This window comes from Chelon labrosus (genome assembly GCF_963514085.1).
Source record: "Chelon labrosus genome assembly, chromosome: 6".
Lineage (NCBI taxonomy): Eukaryota > Metazoa > Chordata > Actinopteri > Mugiliformes > Mugilidae > Chelon > Chelon labrosus.
Genome location: NC_140342.1, coordinates 27,875,474 through 27,895,939, shown reverse-complemented (window position 1 = coordinate 27,895,939; position 20,466 = coordinate 27,875,474). Strand labels below are relative to the sequence as shown.

General features: G+C 44.3%; 1 protein-coding gene across 1 annotated transcript in view; it reads left to right on the top strand.

Moving 5' to 3' along the window:
- myo10 (myosin X) overlaps positions 1–20,466 on the top strand; it is a 107,927-nt gene that overhangs the window by 32,549 nt on the left and 54,912 nt on the right. The window contains exon 3 of the mRNA XM_084546468.1: positions 10,335–10,493. Coding sequence (XP_084402594.1) covers positions 10,335–10,493 — 159 coding nt within the window. The remainder of the gene's footprint in view (positions 1–10,334; positions 10,494–20,466) is intronic.

The following is a 20,466-nucleotide window of genomic DNA, read 5'->3' as shown; positions in this document are numbered from 1 at the left end:
CCCCACAGCAATGGGGTGGGGGTGCTCCTTGATGACAGCAGCCACTTTAGGAACAACTAAAAACTAAAAAACATGAAGAACAGAACAAGGTGTTGACCTGGCCTCCAAATTCACTAGATCCCAAACTGATCAAGTATCTGTGGGATGATCCACAGAGGCCCCTCCCCTCAAAGACCCCCCCACTAACAACAGGACACCCTCAGAAGGCCCATGTCCATTCTCTGATGAGCCAGTCTACAAAATATTAGGAAGGTGGTCATAATGTTTTAAAAGCGGTTTTGCATGACTGGAACCAAAGCCTTGCATAATCTCTGCAAATAGTATTTTATTCTTTGCTTCTCTTCTTCCAGAACATTCATTCGTTTCACCGGCTCCTCAACCTTGCAAATATTGATTGAAAAGCTGCTGCACATAAGTTATGAAACCTTCAAGTTTGCATTTCAGAAGGGCAAATATTTAAACTCGTTGGTCCGTGTACAGTACATTTCCACTGTTCCTTCAGCGTCTACCTTTCTTTTTTTGCGAGCGTTCTCCCAAAGCTCTGGTGTGAAGCTCTGAAACAGCTGCCTAATGCACTAAACTCATATTAATCCCATATCCTGCTGACTAAACAGCGCCACATGTCCATATCTTGCATCGCTCACACTGCTAACTGCCAATCAGTGACATATATATCGCTGCTTCGCGGTGAAAGCTTTCCTCCGGTTAGCTCGGGGAAACTTTTTGGCATTGGAGCGAAACTAAACTCAGAGCCAGAGGAGTCCAGTAAAAGCCTCAAAAGCTGCAGAAGTATTTAGAGCAGGTGCTTCGTTTATCGTGGCAGGTAATCAGTTCCTTTTACAGGATTCATAACTTCCAGGAGTTTAACCGCCGCCTATTCTCCCGTTTAACCAAAGCCTTTGAAAATCAAGGCCAACCAACAATAAGCGCGAGCCTGTTTGGGCGGATTTACTCTCGCCGCCCTCCTGCGCCCGACAGCTCCAACAAAGGACCCCTGTGCCGGCGGTGAGCAGCGGAGGGTCACCGGCGGAGGACGGCCTGTAAATGTGAGCGCTGAGGGATTTAGGGTCATGTTGAGCAGGCGTATTGTCCTGAAGATTTACTGGCAGATTAAGACATTCTTATCTCCTGGCTCCTGCTCGCTCGCAGACTCTGTTAGATCTGTCGGGCCACTGAAGCTAATCACCCCTCCAACTGCACAGTTTACAGTCTGAAGCCTCGGCCACAGGACGGTTGGCGAGTTGTAAACAGAGTGTGGGTTTTACAACTGAAGGCCTGGAGACCTAATGGTTCACTAACAACATAATCAACAGCCTCAGCTTTACTTTATTTTGGAGGCTAATTAACGGACGTTCCCATGCTGATATGTTAATCTCAGGTAGTAAACAGGACTTTGTTGGGCTGGCTGCAGGCTCACAGAGATGCTGACTGGTTGAAACGAACAGAACCACAAATAAAGTTCAGTTTGAATCATTGGCCCTGTTCAGACTGTGCTTTAACAAGGTTGCAAGTGTCCAGCTTTAAATACCTGTGGTCACCTGGTACGCCATTTCCCTTTCTCGACGCTCATCTTTATTTTTTCTCTCCGTTTCTTTAGGCTTCTTTCTTCTCTCCTAATTCTTGTCAAACCTGTCACCCTCAGTCAGTCCAAGAGCTTTCAGATGGAGGATGGATGTAGATGTAAGAAGTCGCAGGTTCAGTTCTTGTTTCGGGCTCTCTCTGTGATATTTGCCTTTGAGCAGAACGCTCTGAACCGAACCTCCTCACCGTGGTGTTGCACTGACCAGCTGTGCGTTGGTGTTCACGCGTCACATTGTGCCCTTTGTTTCGTGTACGTGGATATGCATAGGTGTGCTTTGTGTGTGTTTCCGCCCGCCGTCTGCCGAGCGCAACCGGAGACGCTCGTCACCTGTTCAGCTTCGGAGCAGATGTGTGAGGACGGCCGGTTCCAAACTAGGACCCCGTCAGTTTTCAGGGTTTCCGGTTCAGACATAGGATAGATAAAGGATAGATGAAGGAGATCCAAACCCAGACTGACGGTCACGCAATGTGAGACGACTGTTTACCTGCAAGCAAACCAATCAAACACAATACCACTGCCAGTCCGTCGCCTACAGATCCTCTACATTCATGTTTTCCACTCAGGACGTGTCCAGATCTTAGCTTGTGATTTCATAGCATCCAGACCACCAGGCCGTTTGCTTAAAACTGACTCAGGATGTTTCCGTACATGAGCTCCAGGCAGTGGTGTCAGGTCCAAACATCGTGCATGTGTGACAACGATTTGATGTCAGAGACAGGGCCTCCCTGGTTACACATCTGCTCTTGTGTCAGATTTCGTTGGATCCTTCTTTGTGTTTTATGTTCCTTTAAACTGAGAGCATTCAGAAGTTAGAAGAAGACAGGTGGGGAGTTGGTGCTTAAATACTAACATCTGATGGATAGATAGATGGATATATAGGTTTCAGAATCATCTTTCTCCCTTTTCATGATAGATTTTAATGTAAAACACTGATGTGTGTTAACTGACTTAAAAAAAAAAAACAATCACTGATGGGTCAGATGGGTAATCTTGTCATTAAATCGTTGTAATCTTCTACCCATATACGAGCAAGTAAAGACCCGTTCATCATTTTGAGGTTTGCTCCAGGCTTCGTGGCTCTAAGTGGTCTTCCGTGGTCTGGTCGTTCGCTGTGAGTCTGTCGGCCACCGAGGGTCGCAGGGTTTCTCTCGTCTTGCTCGGGTTTCAGTGTTTTTGACGGCGCAGACAGTCTCCTCCTCCTTCGCTGACTGCTGGACAATGCAGCGGGAGATGAATGGTGATTCAAAGAGCAGCTGCTGCTTTTGATGATGATGATGATGATGATGATGATGATGGGTGAATGGGGGGGGGGGGCGAGCGAAGCTGGAGGCGAAAGGAAAGCTACCTGTCCTACTGTCTGACCCAGAGAGAGAGAGAGGGAGGGAGGTCTCAGCTTTCCATCTGAACGATGAGGAGTTTCATTCCTCCTCTGACCAAACCTGAGCCATTATTATTAAATGTTACAGACACAATTAGAGACGTTCACCGTTCTACACCTGATGGAACGTCCTTCTCTGAATGTGATTTTTGTTAAGACCACAAGGATACGACGAACGCAACCCATGCACCAACAGTTGGAGGTTGGTACGTTTAGGTGCATGACAGCCACGACTGCAGTGCTACTCTCCAAACCTGTAATCAGCCTCCGGAGCAAAATAGATAAATAAATAAATAGTGGAATGCTTCTTTAATTATTAACTGGAGCTCAAGATATTAGACTTTTTATCATTGCTACATCGGTGATGTCAGACTTTATTCATCCACACAGGAAATTGCTTGGTTACAGTTGCTCAGTTACACATAATAAATAAATAAAAAACACTCTTAAAGACCACTAGAAGAAAAATAGAGAAAAGTTTGGATAATAAAGAACAGTAGGAGAAAGCTGCCCACTTCAACAAACCCAAAGTGTTCTGTTAACAGGTAATGTCACTAATTCAAAGGCTGATTGTCTGAACGTAAATGTGAATTCACTTTCCTGATCCATATAAGTAAGAACAACAGAGTTTATCCGGACTGATCCAGGAACAGAGCCGGTGGATCCCCCCCTTCCCTCCGCGCCCCCGCCCTCGTCTGAAGTGATGCTGTCTAATGGCTTTGTTTCACAGAGATTTACTCCTGTTAGCATCTGTCGCTACAGGCTTAGCGCCCGGGCCCCCGCCGCTTTGTTTTCCATGCGTGGACCCTCTTCGCCCGTCTGTGCAAAGACAACTGGACCTATTAGAAACCTAATTAGGTCAGAGTCCGAGGACAACCTGCGCTCCGCTTGAATAGAGCACAGAAGGCTTCCACACGTTGGGGCTGTTTTTACGGGTTTGATCCTCTTAGTTCCAATAAAATCATTCTGCAGGAACACCTTTAGTTTATAAAACAGTATTCTTTCAGTTAATTTGTTTCCACAAAGTCTGCTTTCACCAGTTTACCTTGTCGGAACTTGTTGTCCCCCTTGTTGGTCTAGGGGTTTGATCTCACTTAGTGTTTGGAGCTGTGGAGTAGTGGTGGAGTGGAGTATCGATAAAGTTGCATCAAGTTGCACAGATCCGATGGTGTGAACACTACCTTAGGCAAAGGAACAGTAGTACATCTGGTCAGTTTTCTTTTTTTAACTGCAGCAGAACACTTGAAAACACTTGTGAACACCGTTACCAAGTCCTAGCCAGGAAGCCAGCCTGAAATCCCACTAACCCACAAAATCTTTTGTGGTTGAAACTTGGTTTGGAGTCTCTCCATTGGAAACTGATTATGTTCCGGCAGAGATCTTTTGGGCCAAACGGATGATTTGGGGCGGTTTGATTGACAAATGGCTCTAATTGGTTGGAGGACTATTCAGACGCTTGCGGAGAGATTTTTCCTCTTTGTTTGTATCAGTTGAAGCACTGATAATAATTAGATCCTCTACACTACCTGTCCAACTGTCTTCAACAGCAGGGTTTGCCAGACGGAACCCACAAAGTCTGTGAGTGGTTCTTCTTATCTATTGTGCTGCATAAGAGTAAAGGCTCTTTTAGAGTACTATGGGCCACAGACACCGTGACCTACATACTTAACCCACGGCAGTGTGAGCCATTTATACTTGTGTTTGTATCTCTGAACCTCCTCAGTTAACCTTTCCTCCATGTGTTCCATCTTTATTGATCCTAAACAATCTATTAGAAAATTGAGATGGAGAAGCAGCTGGAAATACTAAAGCGGAAACATGCTACTACCAAGCAGACCAATCACAATTTGACGCAGAAGTCTAAACCACCTGTAAGACGCAGTGTTTTAAAAATGTCAGACTATTTCTTCAGCCTTCAAGCATTAATCCTGTTAATGAGTGGATACTGCAGGAAGGGACACAAAAGACAAATTTGCTAAAAGCTTTTTTAAAATATTCCGGAGACTTTTCATAATTTATTTGCAGAGAACTGTTGAACTGTGAGTCCAGAGTCAGAGTTAACTAACTTTCCTCTCCGGAGCTTCAGGACTGACTGTGACTGCAGTCTGCTGGACTCTCACAGAATAGTTTGAACTTAAGGTCATGATATCCAGGGAGACGTCTAAACCTTGTTTCCAGGCATTAAAACAAAGCCGTCAGAACAAGATGGCACGGATCAGAAAAGACGTCTTAAAAAACATTTCCTCTGACGCGTCACCGAATGAGGAATGTGAGAAATGAAGCCTGACAGGATGCTTGGGGAGGGATTTGGGGTGTTAATATGTGTGCGTGGTCGGGGGTCAGATGTGATTGACTCCTCAGACAGAGGCCGCCTTTCTTTCAGAAGAGTCGCCCTGAGCCTTTTGGCTGCGACGGCCGGCGAAGCAGCGACAGCCGCGGCCTCTGAGTTCAGTGTGTGGACGGCCTTTCGTTGGTTATTCCCTCTTCATCCCCCTCTTGGTCTCCCTTGTTCATGTCTATGTTTTTCCAGCCCGCTGGTTCAGCAAACGATAAAAACGATGCCGTACACACATGTTAGCTTTTTCACCCTCTGGTATTTTGGTTTTTGGAGTCACTAGCTCTTATTAGAAATATGTATCTGCTTCTTTAGCGGCTATGAGCTAGACATCTACACAATCACTCAAAGGCACCATATTGTAAAACTTCTACAGTAGCTGAGCTCATGCAAGAGGTGCAGGAGGTCACGGACAAAGATTAGAATGGACTGAAATATCTGGGAAATGCCCGTACTGGATATTCTTTGTGGTGGTGTTGTTTGTGGAAAAGGCTGAGACAGCACTGCTTTTGGCTGCTCTCGTTTCTTTTTTCCATCCAGAAGCCAACTTGGTTAAAGTTTGATGGAGCAATACCTCACTGGGACATTACAGTAGTTTTAAAAACAGCAGTCAGACGAGGACGAGGACCAGTAGGACGGAGCTCGTGTCCTTCTAAATGAAACCAGGCTGGACGTGTCCGCTGAGAAGGTTCGGGCTCGTTCTGGTGAAGCCGTGAGATCCTGCGGTGATGGATCATTGTTTCCAGCAGATCCCCCTCAGCCGTCCTGCAGGCTGCAGACCTCCTGCAGAGCCATGATAATTAGAGGTCTGCTCTAAATTAACCTCACTGGCTCTTCCTTGTCGGAGCTGGACCGTCCTGTGGTCTGAGACAGTTGGCACCGAGCAGATGCTACTGAGCCTCCGTAGAGAAGTTTGAAGAAGTGTCTTTTTGTCCAAACAGAAGATATTCTAGTCGATGTTGTTCTCTTTTTTTTATACATAGATATTTGTTCCTCAACTGGACTCGTAGAGTTTCTTGAAGGTGTTTCATCCAAGTCTTTATAGTTTTCAACTATAAAACGTCTCATAAATCAACAAAAGCTATGACGGGGCAATTAGGGAATCTAAACGAATAGCTCCTTAAAAATAGAGGAGCTCAGAACTTGAAATTCGGTCCACCCGATCCTGGGACATGTGAGACTTGTCCAGTGAAGACACAGTCTTCCTGCATCACCAACAACCGTGGGAGAAACGGCACCTTTGTAAACGTTTTTCACCAAATTAATTAAATGGAAATTCCAGGATCGCTTAACTAGCTCTAGTATCAAAGAATAAATATGCATGGCTAGCAATTGCTAAAGTAAAACTAGCTTTAGTTGTGGTTTATTCACCTGTTGGCATGTCAGATTAACCAAGCCTGTGACAGGATGATAGCTGTGCACGGTACGTTGACATACAAATCTGGCTGCAAGTTCTTACAATGTCTGATTTAATAAACAAACACTAATGAACCTGTAGAAGAAAAAAAACAGGATTGGAGCCAAGAAACACTCCTACCTTTGATGACGTCAGTAAACAGACTGAAGGTCCCCAAGGTCCCACGCCAATCAGGCAGCAGCAACACAACAGAAATCACGTGGCAACAATTGGCATTAGTGTTCTAGGGTTAAATTACTGGTGTGGAGGTGGGGTTTAAATATGAAGATCTGTGGCTGTAGCTGATCACGAACTCACATATTTAACAGCCAGATACTTACCTGTAGCTGACATTAACTTCTTGGGGGACACCGTCTTAACTGAAGACTCAGCTGAAACGTCTTCAAGGAACTCTACAAGCCCAGCTGCTTCAATGATGTTGAAGTTTATCGTTACAGTTCGGCAGCATCTTTCACCCCATCCTGTTTACTGCAGGTTAACCTGAAAAGCTAAAAGCTGTCAGTCAGAGAAGAAGTCAATAAGAAGATAATAATTTCAATTATTTGATATAGAAACAGACAAAAATGTAAATGAATGTCCTGAGCATCGTTCATGTCTCATGGGGGATTGCATATATTCCCGGTAACCTTTAAATACATATCCTAAGACAAAATATCCTCTCCATCAGATAGATTAGTTCAAATTGTGACTTCTTGTTGCAGACTTTAGTCTTTCAGAGGCTTGAAGACCAAATATTCCAAAAAAAGAAAGAGTCCTCCTCATTCTTTAGATATGTTCACATCCTTCATCAAGTTTAATGAGAACCATACTAAGCCTGGTGGTAAAGGCTCCATGTGAGGCCCCCAATGACGTTTTGTTGCTCAAATCATAAATGCATTATTAAAGTATTTAAAGTTTAAAGTGTGCTGGGCTCTTGAACTCCTTCTCTCAGGGCAGGAGCCCCCCCCCCCCCTAAAACTTTAGAGGAGAATTGAAATGCTTCATGAAATGAGAGTAGACAAAGTGGGTTTTACGTCGGTATAGTAAAAAGTGAAATGACAGCAGGCCATCACACACTGTGCTCCTAGTGTTCAGTCGTTCAGCCTCGTCCACAGGCGTCGTTGATAAGCAGCAATCTGCTCAAACCTTCGTCCAGCATCAGCTCAGAGATTCAAATTCACCTCCTTATCTGCCGTACGCCACCTCCGTGACATCATCTATGAGCAGAGAGGAAGTAAATGCTCCTCTCATCATCAGACAGGCTGTTATCAGCACTTTAATACAAAACTGTATCAATTATTACATATGAGCTCTGGATTAGGAGTGTCGTCATATCAACTGTTATTTTGCCAGAGTTGTGTAACACGGCTGCTGTATCATAAAATCTGATGGACACGTGACGCGTTTGTGAGCAGTGGAGACATCTGATTTACATGAAGGAACATTTGAATGTGGTTCTCAGTCTCTTTGTTTCTGTGTTCAGTAAATGTTCATCACAGCAGGAATTCTGACCCTTTACCTGCAGCGTTTTCTTTCACTTTCCTCCTCTGCTGGTAACATGAGATTAAAAAACCAGTCAGTCGTGATATTACTTGTTGTAAACCAAAGAGTTTCTGTTTGGACTTGAAGTTTCATCCTCTTACGGTAAATCCCCCGTCTGGTTGAGCCAAACTCCAAACTGGTCACAATATGAATCTGATAACAGGTTGGTTTCATTATGAGGCATCTTTCAACTGATACAGAGGAAAAAAATATACCACAATCAGCCAATCAGAGCAACAAAGTACACCGATCAGCCACAACATTATGACCACCGACAGGAGAAGTGAATAACATTTAAACCATCTTGTGACAGTTCAGTGTTCTGCTGGGAAACTTCTGGACCTGGCATTCATTGGTGTGGATGTTACTTAGACATGTAGGACCCACCTAGACCAGACCAGACACCCCCACCCCATAGCAATGACACTCCTTGATGGCAGCAGCCATCCCCAGCAGGATGCAGCCTGACACAGACACACACACAAAAACACTTTAGGAACAACTAAAAAAAAAACATGAAGAACAGCACAAGGTGTTGACCTGGCCTCCAAATTCACGAGATCCCAAACTGATCAAGTATCTGTCATAGACCAAACTGACGCTCTCATGGGACCGCTTTACGGAGCGGTTGGCATGACAACTGGTAGCCACTATTATGTCACATCCTGTTTCTAAAGCGTCAAATAACTAACTACAATGAAACTTATCCAAATAATTGACACTTAAACATACATCAACCCAAGTCCCATCCACTAACATGGAGGGGGTGGAGCTTCTGACCTATACAGCCACCAGGGGGAGCTCTACTTGATTTGGCTTCACTTTCCAGGAGCAGTTCCGCCATCCATCTTTATACTGTCTGTCGTACAGAACTGTTTTGGAGGCACAAGACAAGAGAGACCTACGCAGTTTTAGGAAGGTGTTCATAATGTTATGCCTCATCGGTCTATGTGACATTAAGCAGTTAAGGCAGTGGTGTCAAACCAGAAGCTCCATTCTGGGCTGCAAGAGATGGATCTACAAAGTGCACAAAGTACATTTAAGGCAATAAAATCAATAAAAATAACTGCTATTCCTAATTTGTCCTCTAGGGGGTTGCTCTGTTTTAGTAACAGTCGAAACTAAACAGCAAAAGGCCTCAATGTGCAGAAGTTACACTTATTTTTCTTGAGGAATTTGATGTTGTTCATGATTGACACCTCTCAATGAATCATTCTCAACTAATTCCTTAATCGCCGTTCGTCCTTTAAAGTTATTTCTTGTCAGTGTCTTTCACAACAGACGCTATAGCGGAGTCTAAACAGCTCAGCCACTTAGCTGGCGCTCAGATCATGAGGATGACGACATCCCTGTTTACTCTTCCGTCTGTCAGCGCATGAACCCCGTCCAAATCTTCTGTTTTTGCCCTGCAAGGCTTTTCCAGAGAATAGTCAGTTCCCAGCGGAGACGTTCCAGACCAACTTTCCGGCACAAAAGCGTTTGTAGCTGGGGAGGTTGGTCCAGCTTCCAGGCTAGTAAATCACAACAGAACAACACCTGGACTTCTACTCTGGTCTGAATCCATCTATGTAGGTCATTTTAACATCATGAGTGTCTGGCAGCTTCTAAGAAGAGACACCCAGCTGTTTATGAACGCTTCCTGACACGGTTCAGCGTCTTTTCCCAGATGTTTTCTGTTACGCATCATTATCATTATGTGACATTAAAATATGCGCTGGCTGTGAACAGGCTCAACGTCATCTGTGTGTTCTGGGAATTTAAGAGATTTGCTTCGTTGCAGTTCGTCCCTGATAAGAGAAGAAAATAAATTAAATAAAAAATAAATAAAAGTTCACATTTCTGAAATGCTGCGGTGGTCACGTGACCTCTGTTTCATTTATCCTGGAGCGGCGTGTAAAAATAAACCCAGCTTCATGTCAGGCCTCCAACTCGTGAATAAATGACCCAGGACCTGAAGAGGAAGCTGACACGGACCAACTCCACAGTAAAGAGGCGCTCAGGAAGCTGCTCCTGTGCCATGATGAATGTTTTCCTGTCGTTTTTACGCCGTATATCACACCTATACTCTTTGACTAACACCTCTTTCCATTTTCTGGTCCAGGTCTACACCTACAAGCAGAATGCGCTCACCAGGCAGAAAGTGCAGCCCATGCACCCCAGCAGCATCAAAGGGGTGGAGGACATGGCGACACTGGAAGACCTCCATGACGGGGCCATCATGCACAACCTCTTCCTGCGTTACCGGCAGAGACACATCTATGTGAGTACCCTACAAGCCTTATATACACATATACACCAATCAGCCACATCATTATGACCACTAACAGCAGGAGAAGTGACCAACATTGACCATCTTGTGACAGTTCAATGTTCTGCTGGGAAACTTCTGGACCTGGCATTCATTGGTGTGGATGTTACTTAGACATGTAGCACCCACTTCAAGTATCTGTGGGATGATCCACAGAGGCCCCTCCCCTTAAAGGCCCCTCCCCCACTAACAACATTCTGTTACCAGACACCACAGGACACCCTCAGAAGGCCCATGTCCATTCTCTGATGAGTCACCACAAGGGAGACCTGCACAATATTAGGAAGGTCTTGGGCGTCTTGAAAGTCGGCGATGTTTCCCTAAAAATGGCATCAAGATTTTAAAGAAATGGTTCCAGTGAATGGCGTTAACAGATCAGGTGTGAAGCGTTGGTTGACTTGATCTGATCTGTGCACGATCAGCTCTGACAAAGCATCTGAGTCACATAAGGGAAACGATCCTATCAGCACTCTCAGCTGAGTTTGTCACTTAACGGCTCTCTGCAGGAATCTCCCTTGAACGGGTGCAAGTTACATAACAGCAGCGATAACCGTCTAGACGCGGCAGATAAGCGAAGGAGACAGGCCGGTCCCACGGCTTCCCTCCGCTGCCAGTCCATTCTCCAGAGGCGGGGATGTGAAAGATTTCACGTCCTTCCGGCAAAAACTGAACCGCCGGAGCTTCTTCTTCTTCTTCTTCTTCTTCTTCTTCTGCTCCGTGCATGAATATACGACTGTCTGTCAGACGCTTGTGGTATGCAGTGATTGCACTCATGCTCCCTGTTGGTAACCTGTCAAAACAAGTTTGGCTTTCAGCCTCTGATTTATGACACGAAGCCCAGAGAGAATCTGGAAGGAGGTCGGCTGGTGTGAGACGCACGTGAGAAACGGACCGAATACAAACTGGAAACAGATGCAGCAGGTTGTCGTTGAGTGGGTTTAGGAAATTTAAACCCTTATTTTTATCAAATTATAACGATGCACATGAACAACATTAGGTTTTGCACAGTTTCTACTCAGATAAAGAGTTTAATAATCCTTTTCCAAAATAACATTTAAATAAATAAAGCCCTTTCTAGACCTAGATTTAGTTTTTCTGTAAATATGATTTGTAGTCCGTGCATTATTTTAAACATTTGGCTCAAAATCTTTTCTAATTTGTAGATTTGCTCAAACCCGTTTACTTTTTAAATGCTGTGTCGTCTGGATTAAATTACAACTAAAAGGCAAATCTGCAAAATTTGGCTTGAAGCTAAAATATAAGAAGTCAGATTTAATAAATGAAGATACAGTACGTGCTCCAGACCGGCCGACACTGTTCTCTTGTTTAAGCCCACACTGTGAGATGTGAATGCATCCGGCTAATCCGCCGCTGTGTCACATGTCCAGTGTGTGTTGTTGCCATTTGTTTTTTTTGTAATAAGATTTATATTTGGTGAGGTTTTGTCTGGAAATGGTTTTGTGAGAAAGCAGCCATTCGGCGGCATTCCAAGTCTGAGCTTTTGGCCGCTCGGTTGCAGATTTATTCTCAGGGTCGCTGTCACGGCTTCTCAGCTGGTCCGTCTCCCTTCATACCTACTAAAACAACCGCTGGTTTCTCTGTCCACGCATATATATATATAAAAAACTAAATAAATAAAATTCCATTCTTTTACATCCGATCTCTATTTTGAGCTCCTGTGGTTGACATGCTGCTAGTTTATATGCTGCTATTCTGCAGCCTGAGGCAAACATGAAGAACATAATGGGAGCTCCCTGCTCAGAAGTGTTACAGTTTGATGGATTTCATTTCAAAATACAGACATACTTGTGCAGGTCATGGTGCAGATTCAACAAATTCTCCTTTAATTACGCTGAATTAACAGCGTGTTTATGCAGGTGGTCGGATCCTGAATTAAGTTATGGACAGGACTTTTAAACATTACTGCAAAGAAAACAAATTCAAGTTCATTTATAAGAGTGAGCCTACCCTCAGTGTATTTGCACGGTGTATTTGAGGAGTTTTAAAGCGTTGCCAGGTTGTTTCTAGCGTTTCCACGACTGCAGCGTTGGCCGGCCGAAGAAAAAGCGCAGGTGATGCAGCGCAAACAAAGCGAGAGGGTTTTTGAGTCCCTCACAATGACGGGGTTGTTAAAACCTGGACGGGCCTTAACGGAGCTCCTTGTTCGGAAGCCAGGAGCCACAGGCCGCCAAGTGAGGCTGAGGACAGTCGGAGTTTGGGTTTGTCTGGTTTTAGAGGCTGGCGGGAGGTAGCAGGTCCTGGAACAATTAGGAGCGTGTTAGCTATGGAGTAGAACCACAACGTTTAAATGCTGGAGGAGAAGAGGGAAGCTGTTTCTCTCTGTTATCTGTGATCATCATGGTTTTATCTGTTTGCCCTTTAAAGTCTCAACACTTCCCTGTGTTACTGAGGACGTTTTACCACGTGGGCACGGGAGATTCAAGTTCTTTCAGCTCCTTAGCTAAAAGGCTAGCGAGAAGCTCAGTTTTTGGCAAGTAAGTTATACTTCAAACTAAAGTGCCAAACTCAGGGGACGTCCTCATAGGCCCCTCCCACTGCAGCATATGTCACACACGATAAGCATTGTGGGAGATGGGGAAGATGGACAACAAGAGGCACTTTTTGACGACCGTGTCCGTCGGATCACGCCGTTCATTCAGCATGCACCTAAACACAGTATGAGATTAGCAGTCACACTTTTAATATTAGCATCTGGGAGATAGCGTTTCCACTTTTCCGCATTAACCACGCCCACTTCCAATTTCTGACCAATCGCAGGATAGTTGCCGGACACCACACGAGAAAAAAGTTCTCCCCGGTTGATGTTTCGAGAACAAACGGCGAGAACTCCCAAATGGGGGAGGAGCTAGAGGAGCTAGAACAAATTTCTCGCTTCTCGCAGACTTTACTGAGGACGTTTTACCACATGGACAGAGCAGATTCTAACATTTCCAGGAGCTTATTCAAGTTCTTTCAGCTCCCTTGCCAAGTTCGCAACTAGGTTAGCAACTCCCGCTGGTGCTGCACACTTGTCCCACTGCTCTGCTAGCTTAATTAAATGATGTTATACACTAGGTAAGGCTAGCCTAGCAGCATTCAGTTAGCTATGTAGTATTATTATATAATTCCTAAGCTGTTGCCATGCCTAGCTTCTTCTTTAAAAGGTGGTGCACACAATGTCTCCTGCTGTCATTGAAAACTTAGCATGCTGCCACTGCTGTAGTTTAAAGTAATGTCAGTCACACAGCCGTGCTTTACACTTCTTCATCAGTTCTTCACTCAGTAAGTAGAAACTCTACAAGCCCAGTTGCCTTTCTTCAGCGTTTTTAGATGAACCATGACCTCGATGACTGAGAACCTTCACAGACTTCTCCGTCTTAACTCTTAGGCTCTGAACTAATATTAGATATTTAACCCTACAGCTCTTCTGGAGTTCTCATTGGATATTTTCAATGGAATGAGGAAGGAATCGGGCAATTAATCCTCCAAACTAATCAACAAGAGCCGTATACAGATGTTTTCTGATCTGATGTGTCTTGTAGCAGGACGGCGACATTTTGGTTCTGCCTTCCACTAGCGCTACAGGCCACTGTTGGAAAATGTGACGCTGGGATTAAAATTTGGTTTCAGGGAAAGAGCAATATGTATTCAGCTAAGGTTAGAGGGGAAATGAATGTGGTTTTGGTTAAACACACTACTTTGTTAAACCTAAGAGACCTACTTAAATTTAATTAAATTAAATTACTAACTTGGTAATGTTTCTGGTTTGGTTAAAACAATAGGTTTGTTTTCCAGATAACCAAATCAACACCCACCTCAGTAATGTTTCTCCACACTGTCAGATCAAAAACATGTTGACATGGCATTTCATCTGACAATTCAGGACTATCACAGCTTTCTGTTTTGTTAACCGTAAAACTATTACACCTTACAAACGATGTGAACAATTCTTCTTCTGTCAGAAATAGTCGATTAATTCTCCATTAATCAACTGCTTCTTCTCTGAAAGGGTGCAGCAGCAGTGGCTCAGCAGGTACAGCAGGTTGACCATGAACCAGAGGGTTAGCACTAGTTCAGACACCGGTGTGAACAAGTTGGTAAATGAGTCATTGTGTTTGTTAAGCACTTTTAGCACCAGTAGGTAGAAAAGAACGTTTACAATCGACCAGAAGAGGAATTAATGTTGATGATTCACCCTAGAATATGTATGACCTTGTGTCACACTGTCCTTCTTTACACAGAGAACTAATTAACCTTCAGATTAAAGAAAAAGCCTACTGCATGGTTAAAAAGAAAAAAAAAAAACAAAGAAATATGTAGGCCAAACAGTTCCCGTCTCATTTTCTACTTATGGATTAATGAACTAACCTGACCCAGCACTTTCTCCAGCAAAACAAGCCGGTGACAAAGGCCGCCTTGTGCTTTCCGCACGCATGAGCCACGGTAACCTTTGACAAATGCCATCTCGTTACTTTAATCACATCTGAATGCTCCCGTATGGTCGAAATTATCCAGTCAATTCATCACAGTCTACCAATCCCCACCCTGACGGGACTTCTTTTTTTTTGTGAGGGCCAGGAGCTGCAAAAAGAGGGAGAAGGAAAATTAGAGGAGAGGTTTTGGCGAAGTGGGTCGTGGTAAACCGAAGGGAAGGGCAACAAACATGCTGCTGAGGCCTGAGAGCCAGCAGCTGGTGGGAGGTGGGTGACGTCGCTTCATCCATCTTTATATACACTCAGCGTAAATAACACTGACATGCACCAGTGCCAATGCCATCGTACTTGCTGATTGGCCAGTGTGTACCGACACTCATGTACTACTGGTAAATTTGATTTAAAGGAGCTCATACACGTCATCTGAGAAGACTTGGAGTGGGATTAGTTCAAAACAAAATGTCTCTGATTGGTTGGAGGACTGTCCAGTTGATAGTGATGATGAGATTCAAGAGTGTGGCTTCACCAGGCTCAACGTAAACTCTCTTTTGCCATCTCTGTTATTCTGAAAGCGCTGACCTTTAATAGTACACTTGAAAAAATTAAAAAGAAAAAAAGATGTATTATGCATAAGTCTGATTTTAATGTAACCTCCCTATATTTGACTCCACCTGTGGCCTGCAGCAGGTGATCTGACTGCATCAGCAGGAGAAGATGTAGATGTAGAAACCTACTACTGGTTGTAGTTGTACAGAAGCTGTTAATACTGCTTCTCCTACTATAATGACTTAGTTGTGACCTGAATATGGTCATGTGTATGGAGAACACTTTAGTTGTACGTCACAGCCGTCTGAGAGTTAATGCAGCATCCAGTTACTGCACGTAGGCGTCTGGATGTTGTCACCGTATGTTTGTTCTTCCAACACAAGGAAAAACGTCTGCTCATGAACAACGAGGCCAGAGAGGTGAAAAGAGTTGAGTCTCTTTTTATGTTTCTTGTTTTTCAAACGTCTTTAGAGTCTTTAGAGAGATGGTATTTAGTATTATATCAGTTTTATCAGCGCAGTCTGGTTAATACACAACCTTTTTTTTTTTTTTTTTCGTCTGTCGTAAGAACGTGTGTCAGTGCGTGATGGGAGGTGATGTACAGTTTTAATCTCGCCTTCACCATTCCTGTGTTTTTTTGGAAAAGGCCCTGCAGTGAGAGGAAAGGTGAGGTGACGCGCTAATGCAAGAAGTCAGATGCATCAGAGCGAGGGGCCCCCCATGTCATAACCTGTCAGGGGCCCTGAAATTCCTCAAAGGACCCCTGCAGACTTCTGAGAGAATTAAAAAGGGGGAAATTAATGAGTTTAATTAATGATAAGATGTTTGGTTCAATACGAAACCCTTTTCCTGGTTGGTTTACAGACTATTTTCTAGGGTAGATTATTATTTTCTGAAACATTAAAAACATTTAAATGCTTGATGCACTCCTTTGCTCATCAATGATTTAAACTATGGTGTTTAAGGATGAATCTGAAGCTTTGACAGTTGGAGAAATCGCACGACGTCCTGTTAGGTAGACGTTAATAAACCAAGCTTGCATGTTGAGCACCTGGACATGAAACATGGTTGTTACATGAGTTGAATAAGACCTGATGGACTGACAACAACGCACTTTTCTTCTGAGATGTTTTAACACACACACACACAAAAACAACCTAAATCTATCAATGCATGTGTTTATTTGTTTAGCTGACCCTCAACCAGAGGACTCCTAGAGCTTGGACTATTTCACAGCACCCGTTACCTCAGCTGGACTCTGTCCACGGCTACAAAACTACAGTATTTCCATATATTGCGTCATATGTTCTTATATTGAACCAAATATTATTTTATTGCTTTGTGTTTTTACTATATTTGCGAATATTCTTCATTGATTCTCTTCTGTGAGCGTGCACGAGACAAATTCAGACTTTTTGAATTCTGAATAGGAAGTGGCTCAATTTAAAGGTCAACACTGGATTAAACTGAGAAGACTCTGCTTCACTCAGCGTTTCAGTGTTTTCTGTTGGGTTTCATTCTGCTCGTTTAGCTCGAGAGAAAAAAAAGATGTTTGGATTTTAGTTCAGTTCCATCAGAGCTACTTTACTTTAGCGTTAGCATTACATTGTTGAACAGGGAATTCAGCCCGGGGGCTACCAGACTGGTCTGTGTGTGTGTGTGTGTGTGTGTGTTTGTGTGTTCAGACTTTAGCTGCTGTGATTGCTACCAGCTGTGCTGTCGACTGGTGGCCTCACTCGTCTCCTCTGCAGATTCCAATGGAAGCACACACATACACACACACACACACACATTTGCATGGCTATCTTTTTAAGGACATTCGTTGACACAATGCATTCCCTCACCCCTTACCCTGACCCTAACCAGCTCAGCTAAGTGCCTGACCTTTACCCGTACCTTAACCATAACCTAATCGTTACCTTAACCCTCAAACAGCCTCGTAAAGAAACGAGGACCGGCCAAAATGTCCTCGCTTTGCACAAACGTCCTCGCTCTGATGGTGGAAAAACTCAAATTGGTTCTCAGAAGGATAGCTGTACAAGAGCACAAACACACAGTCAGGGGTCTTTGCCTTGGTCTGTACCCCTCAGCCCCTCTTCTTTAATTCACACTGACTATTCCCTTTTCATCCTTCTGACCAACTCTTTCTGCACACACGCTCACAGGAGAGTCTGTGTCGGTGTCAACACTCTGCTGGGGAGCAGAGGGACGTTTCCTCCCTGGCTATTCAGCCTCTGTTAACACAAGCTCTTTGCAGTGATTGTAGTCATCAGATCAGGGCTCCTCTTTCTGAAACAGATGCTGCTCATGAAGCTTATTATAGCAGCAAATATGGGTCAGGCAGTGGGCGTCGTAGCTTTGGGCAAAATGGACACAAAGAAGAGAGTTTTGTCGTTTGTTTCTTTTTCTTTTCATCTGGCTAAAGGTCGGGTACATAAAATTAGATGAGACGCAGCTTACTTCCGTACGACTCTGCGTGTAACTGTTGATTGATTAGTGGGCGAGAGAGGCCGGATCAGGGTTAGCCGATGTTTGAAGCCACCGTTAATAAAACTTCCTCTTGGAAAACTACAAAGATGAAGAACCAACCGAAAAGAGACACAACATGATGATTAGCAGTGACCTCCTGCAGCACCTGCAGAGATTCATGGTTTACATTTCTGTAACTTGCAGCTATAAAAGCTCCCAAACGTTTCTGGTAACTGCCGAACAGTCGAATATGCCGATGTCCTTCATTTTAAAGTTGTCTCCAGTCTTCTTTAAAGTTTGAAATTTGGTCAGTGTTGCTTGGTGAAGGGTGAAATGCTCCCAAATGGCTTCCCTGGTATAGACAAAACAACGTCCCCCCAAGCAGCAGCAGCCCGGGCCTTTTCTTTCGACTTCAACGTGAACAAATCGCCCCGTGCAAACCTCTAAATCCTCAATCACTGCTCCCTGCTCCGGCTCGTCTTATCCCTGAGACACGTTAATGTCTTCACGGCCTGATTTGACTCGACTGTGCAGAACGGAGAAGAACATGTGAGTGTCAGCCGCCCAGCATCCACAGCGGGTCGTCCAAGGGAAAACACGCTGACCCCCCCTTCTTTTTGGAGGCCGTTGAAGTGCTTGGACTGATAAAAGGTTTTGATGTTGCTGCAAATGCTTTGACAATCCTTCATAATGTGCCAGACATTGACGGATATAAATTTAGTCAGACCTACGGAAAAATAAAACAGAGCGTGTAGGTTGTGAAGCCAAAAACAAAGTCAAAGAGGTTTTTCATTGCCATTTCAACCGTGTATATAGCAGGTGCAGAACTTAATGAGATGAGAGGACGTTCCTCCAGGACCATGGAGCTACATGAAGACATAGGACTAAGAGCAAAGTATGTGTGTGCAACCTTATGCAGACGATACAAAACAATGCAAACAGTGCAAAACGGTTCAGAACTAGAGACAGTGCAAAGACAAACAATACAATACAGACGGTGCAAAACAGCTGGGAGACAATGCACTTATAAAAAGATGTGACACAAAAACAGAGAGCAGAGAACTGTCTGATGGAGATCTGGATGGTTGTTGGAGGCGTTGAATCTGGGACATATTTTATGGTCACTTGGGAACATGGTGGAGATCAGGATGACTGACATAGAGGCTGTGTCTCATGCTCTAGCTATAATCTTACCCATGGAGCTTTTCTAACCCTGTCCAAGTAGTTTTAGTTGCCTACCGTGAGTTGCCTCACTTTGGAAGGCTCAGAAATTAGCTTTGAGGTAATGAGTTGGAATAACGATGACATAGCGGCGAGGAAATGCTGCAGGACTCTGGAGGAGCGACTCGTCCTTCCAGGTCTGATCAAAAGAGCTCCGGAAGTCCCGGTGCAGAATCGGTCTCGTGACTCGCTCGGCTTATTTTAACAAGGCCCAGTGTCGCTGCTGCTGCTGCTGGCCTGCTGACAGACTGCAACAGGCAGCTGCTGCTCCACTTTCACAAGCTCTCGGCTCATAACTGCGAGGGTGAACGTAGGCGGCGGAGGCCTGGAATGTGGAGGAAGGAGCTTCGCTGCTTCACAGCCAGATGAGGACGGGTCGAAGCGTTGCCCCGTGAACGACTACCCGCCCCGTCGCTTCATTTGATCCTCCGCTTTTGTTTAAATACCAGATGATTATACTCCTAAAAGGCTTTTTTGACCGGGGAGAATTTTAAAAATGACTTTCTGTGTGAACTGTTTTGTTTTTATGCGTCGCTATTTCCCCAAAGTACATGTGGTGGTTTTTGAAATGAAACCACACACACATTCCTTTAGACACCCTGAAACACAAACCCAATTTATTCCTTATTCAGATCAGTGTGGGGGAAGACACATTTACATTTGAGAAGTTTTAGCCAGAGTCCTGATTATTGTCAGATGTGAAGAAACGGCCTTTCGAGCCAAGAAGTCCCCTGATGTCATTTCCTTCAGGGCTATGTATACAAATACTCTGTGCTGATGTCACTTCCTGTGAGGGCCGATTCAGACCACGGGTAGCTGCTGTCCGGTCGGTTTTATCCGTATCATTTTTTTAACGTTGATGAAAGCGGTGAATTTGTGGAATGCGTGCGATTCCACGCTCTCGCTTTGCGCCGTTTTCTGCATATTTGGACGCTAATTAAAGTTTTGGCCGAGGTCTCTCCACCCATCTGTTAACAGTTGAGCTATCTTGCTGACAGGAAAAACAGATTTGTCTGCAATCTGGTGTACAGATTGCTCTTGGCTCGGCTGATTAGATATTTATTTTTTTTCTTCTGCTCTTTTTAAATCTGTGACTTTTATTCTTTTTCAGCCGTCGTTAAGGCGGCGGTTTGAACTGGAGCCAGAGTTTCGTGAGGTCGGGAGTGAAATGAACCAGGCCTAATTATGCAAAATTATGACTGAGAGCTTATTAGCTAGTCAGGAATCCAGCCAGCGATGCGTTTAGATGATGTTTT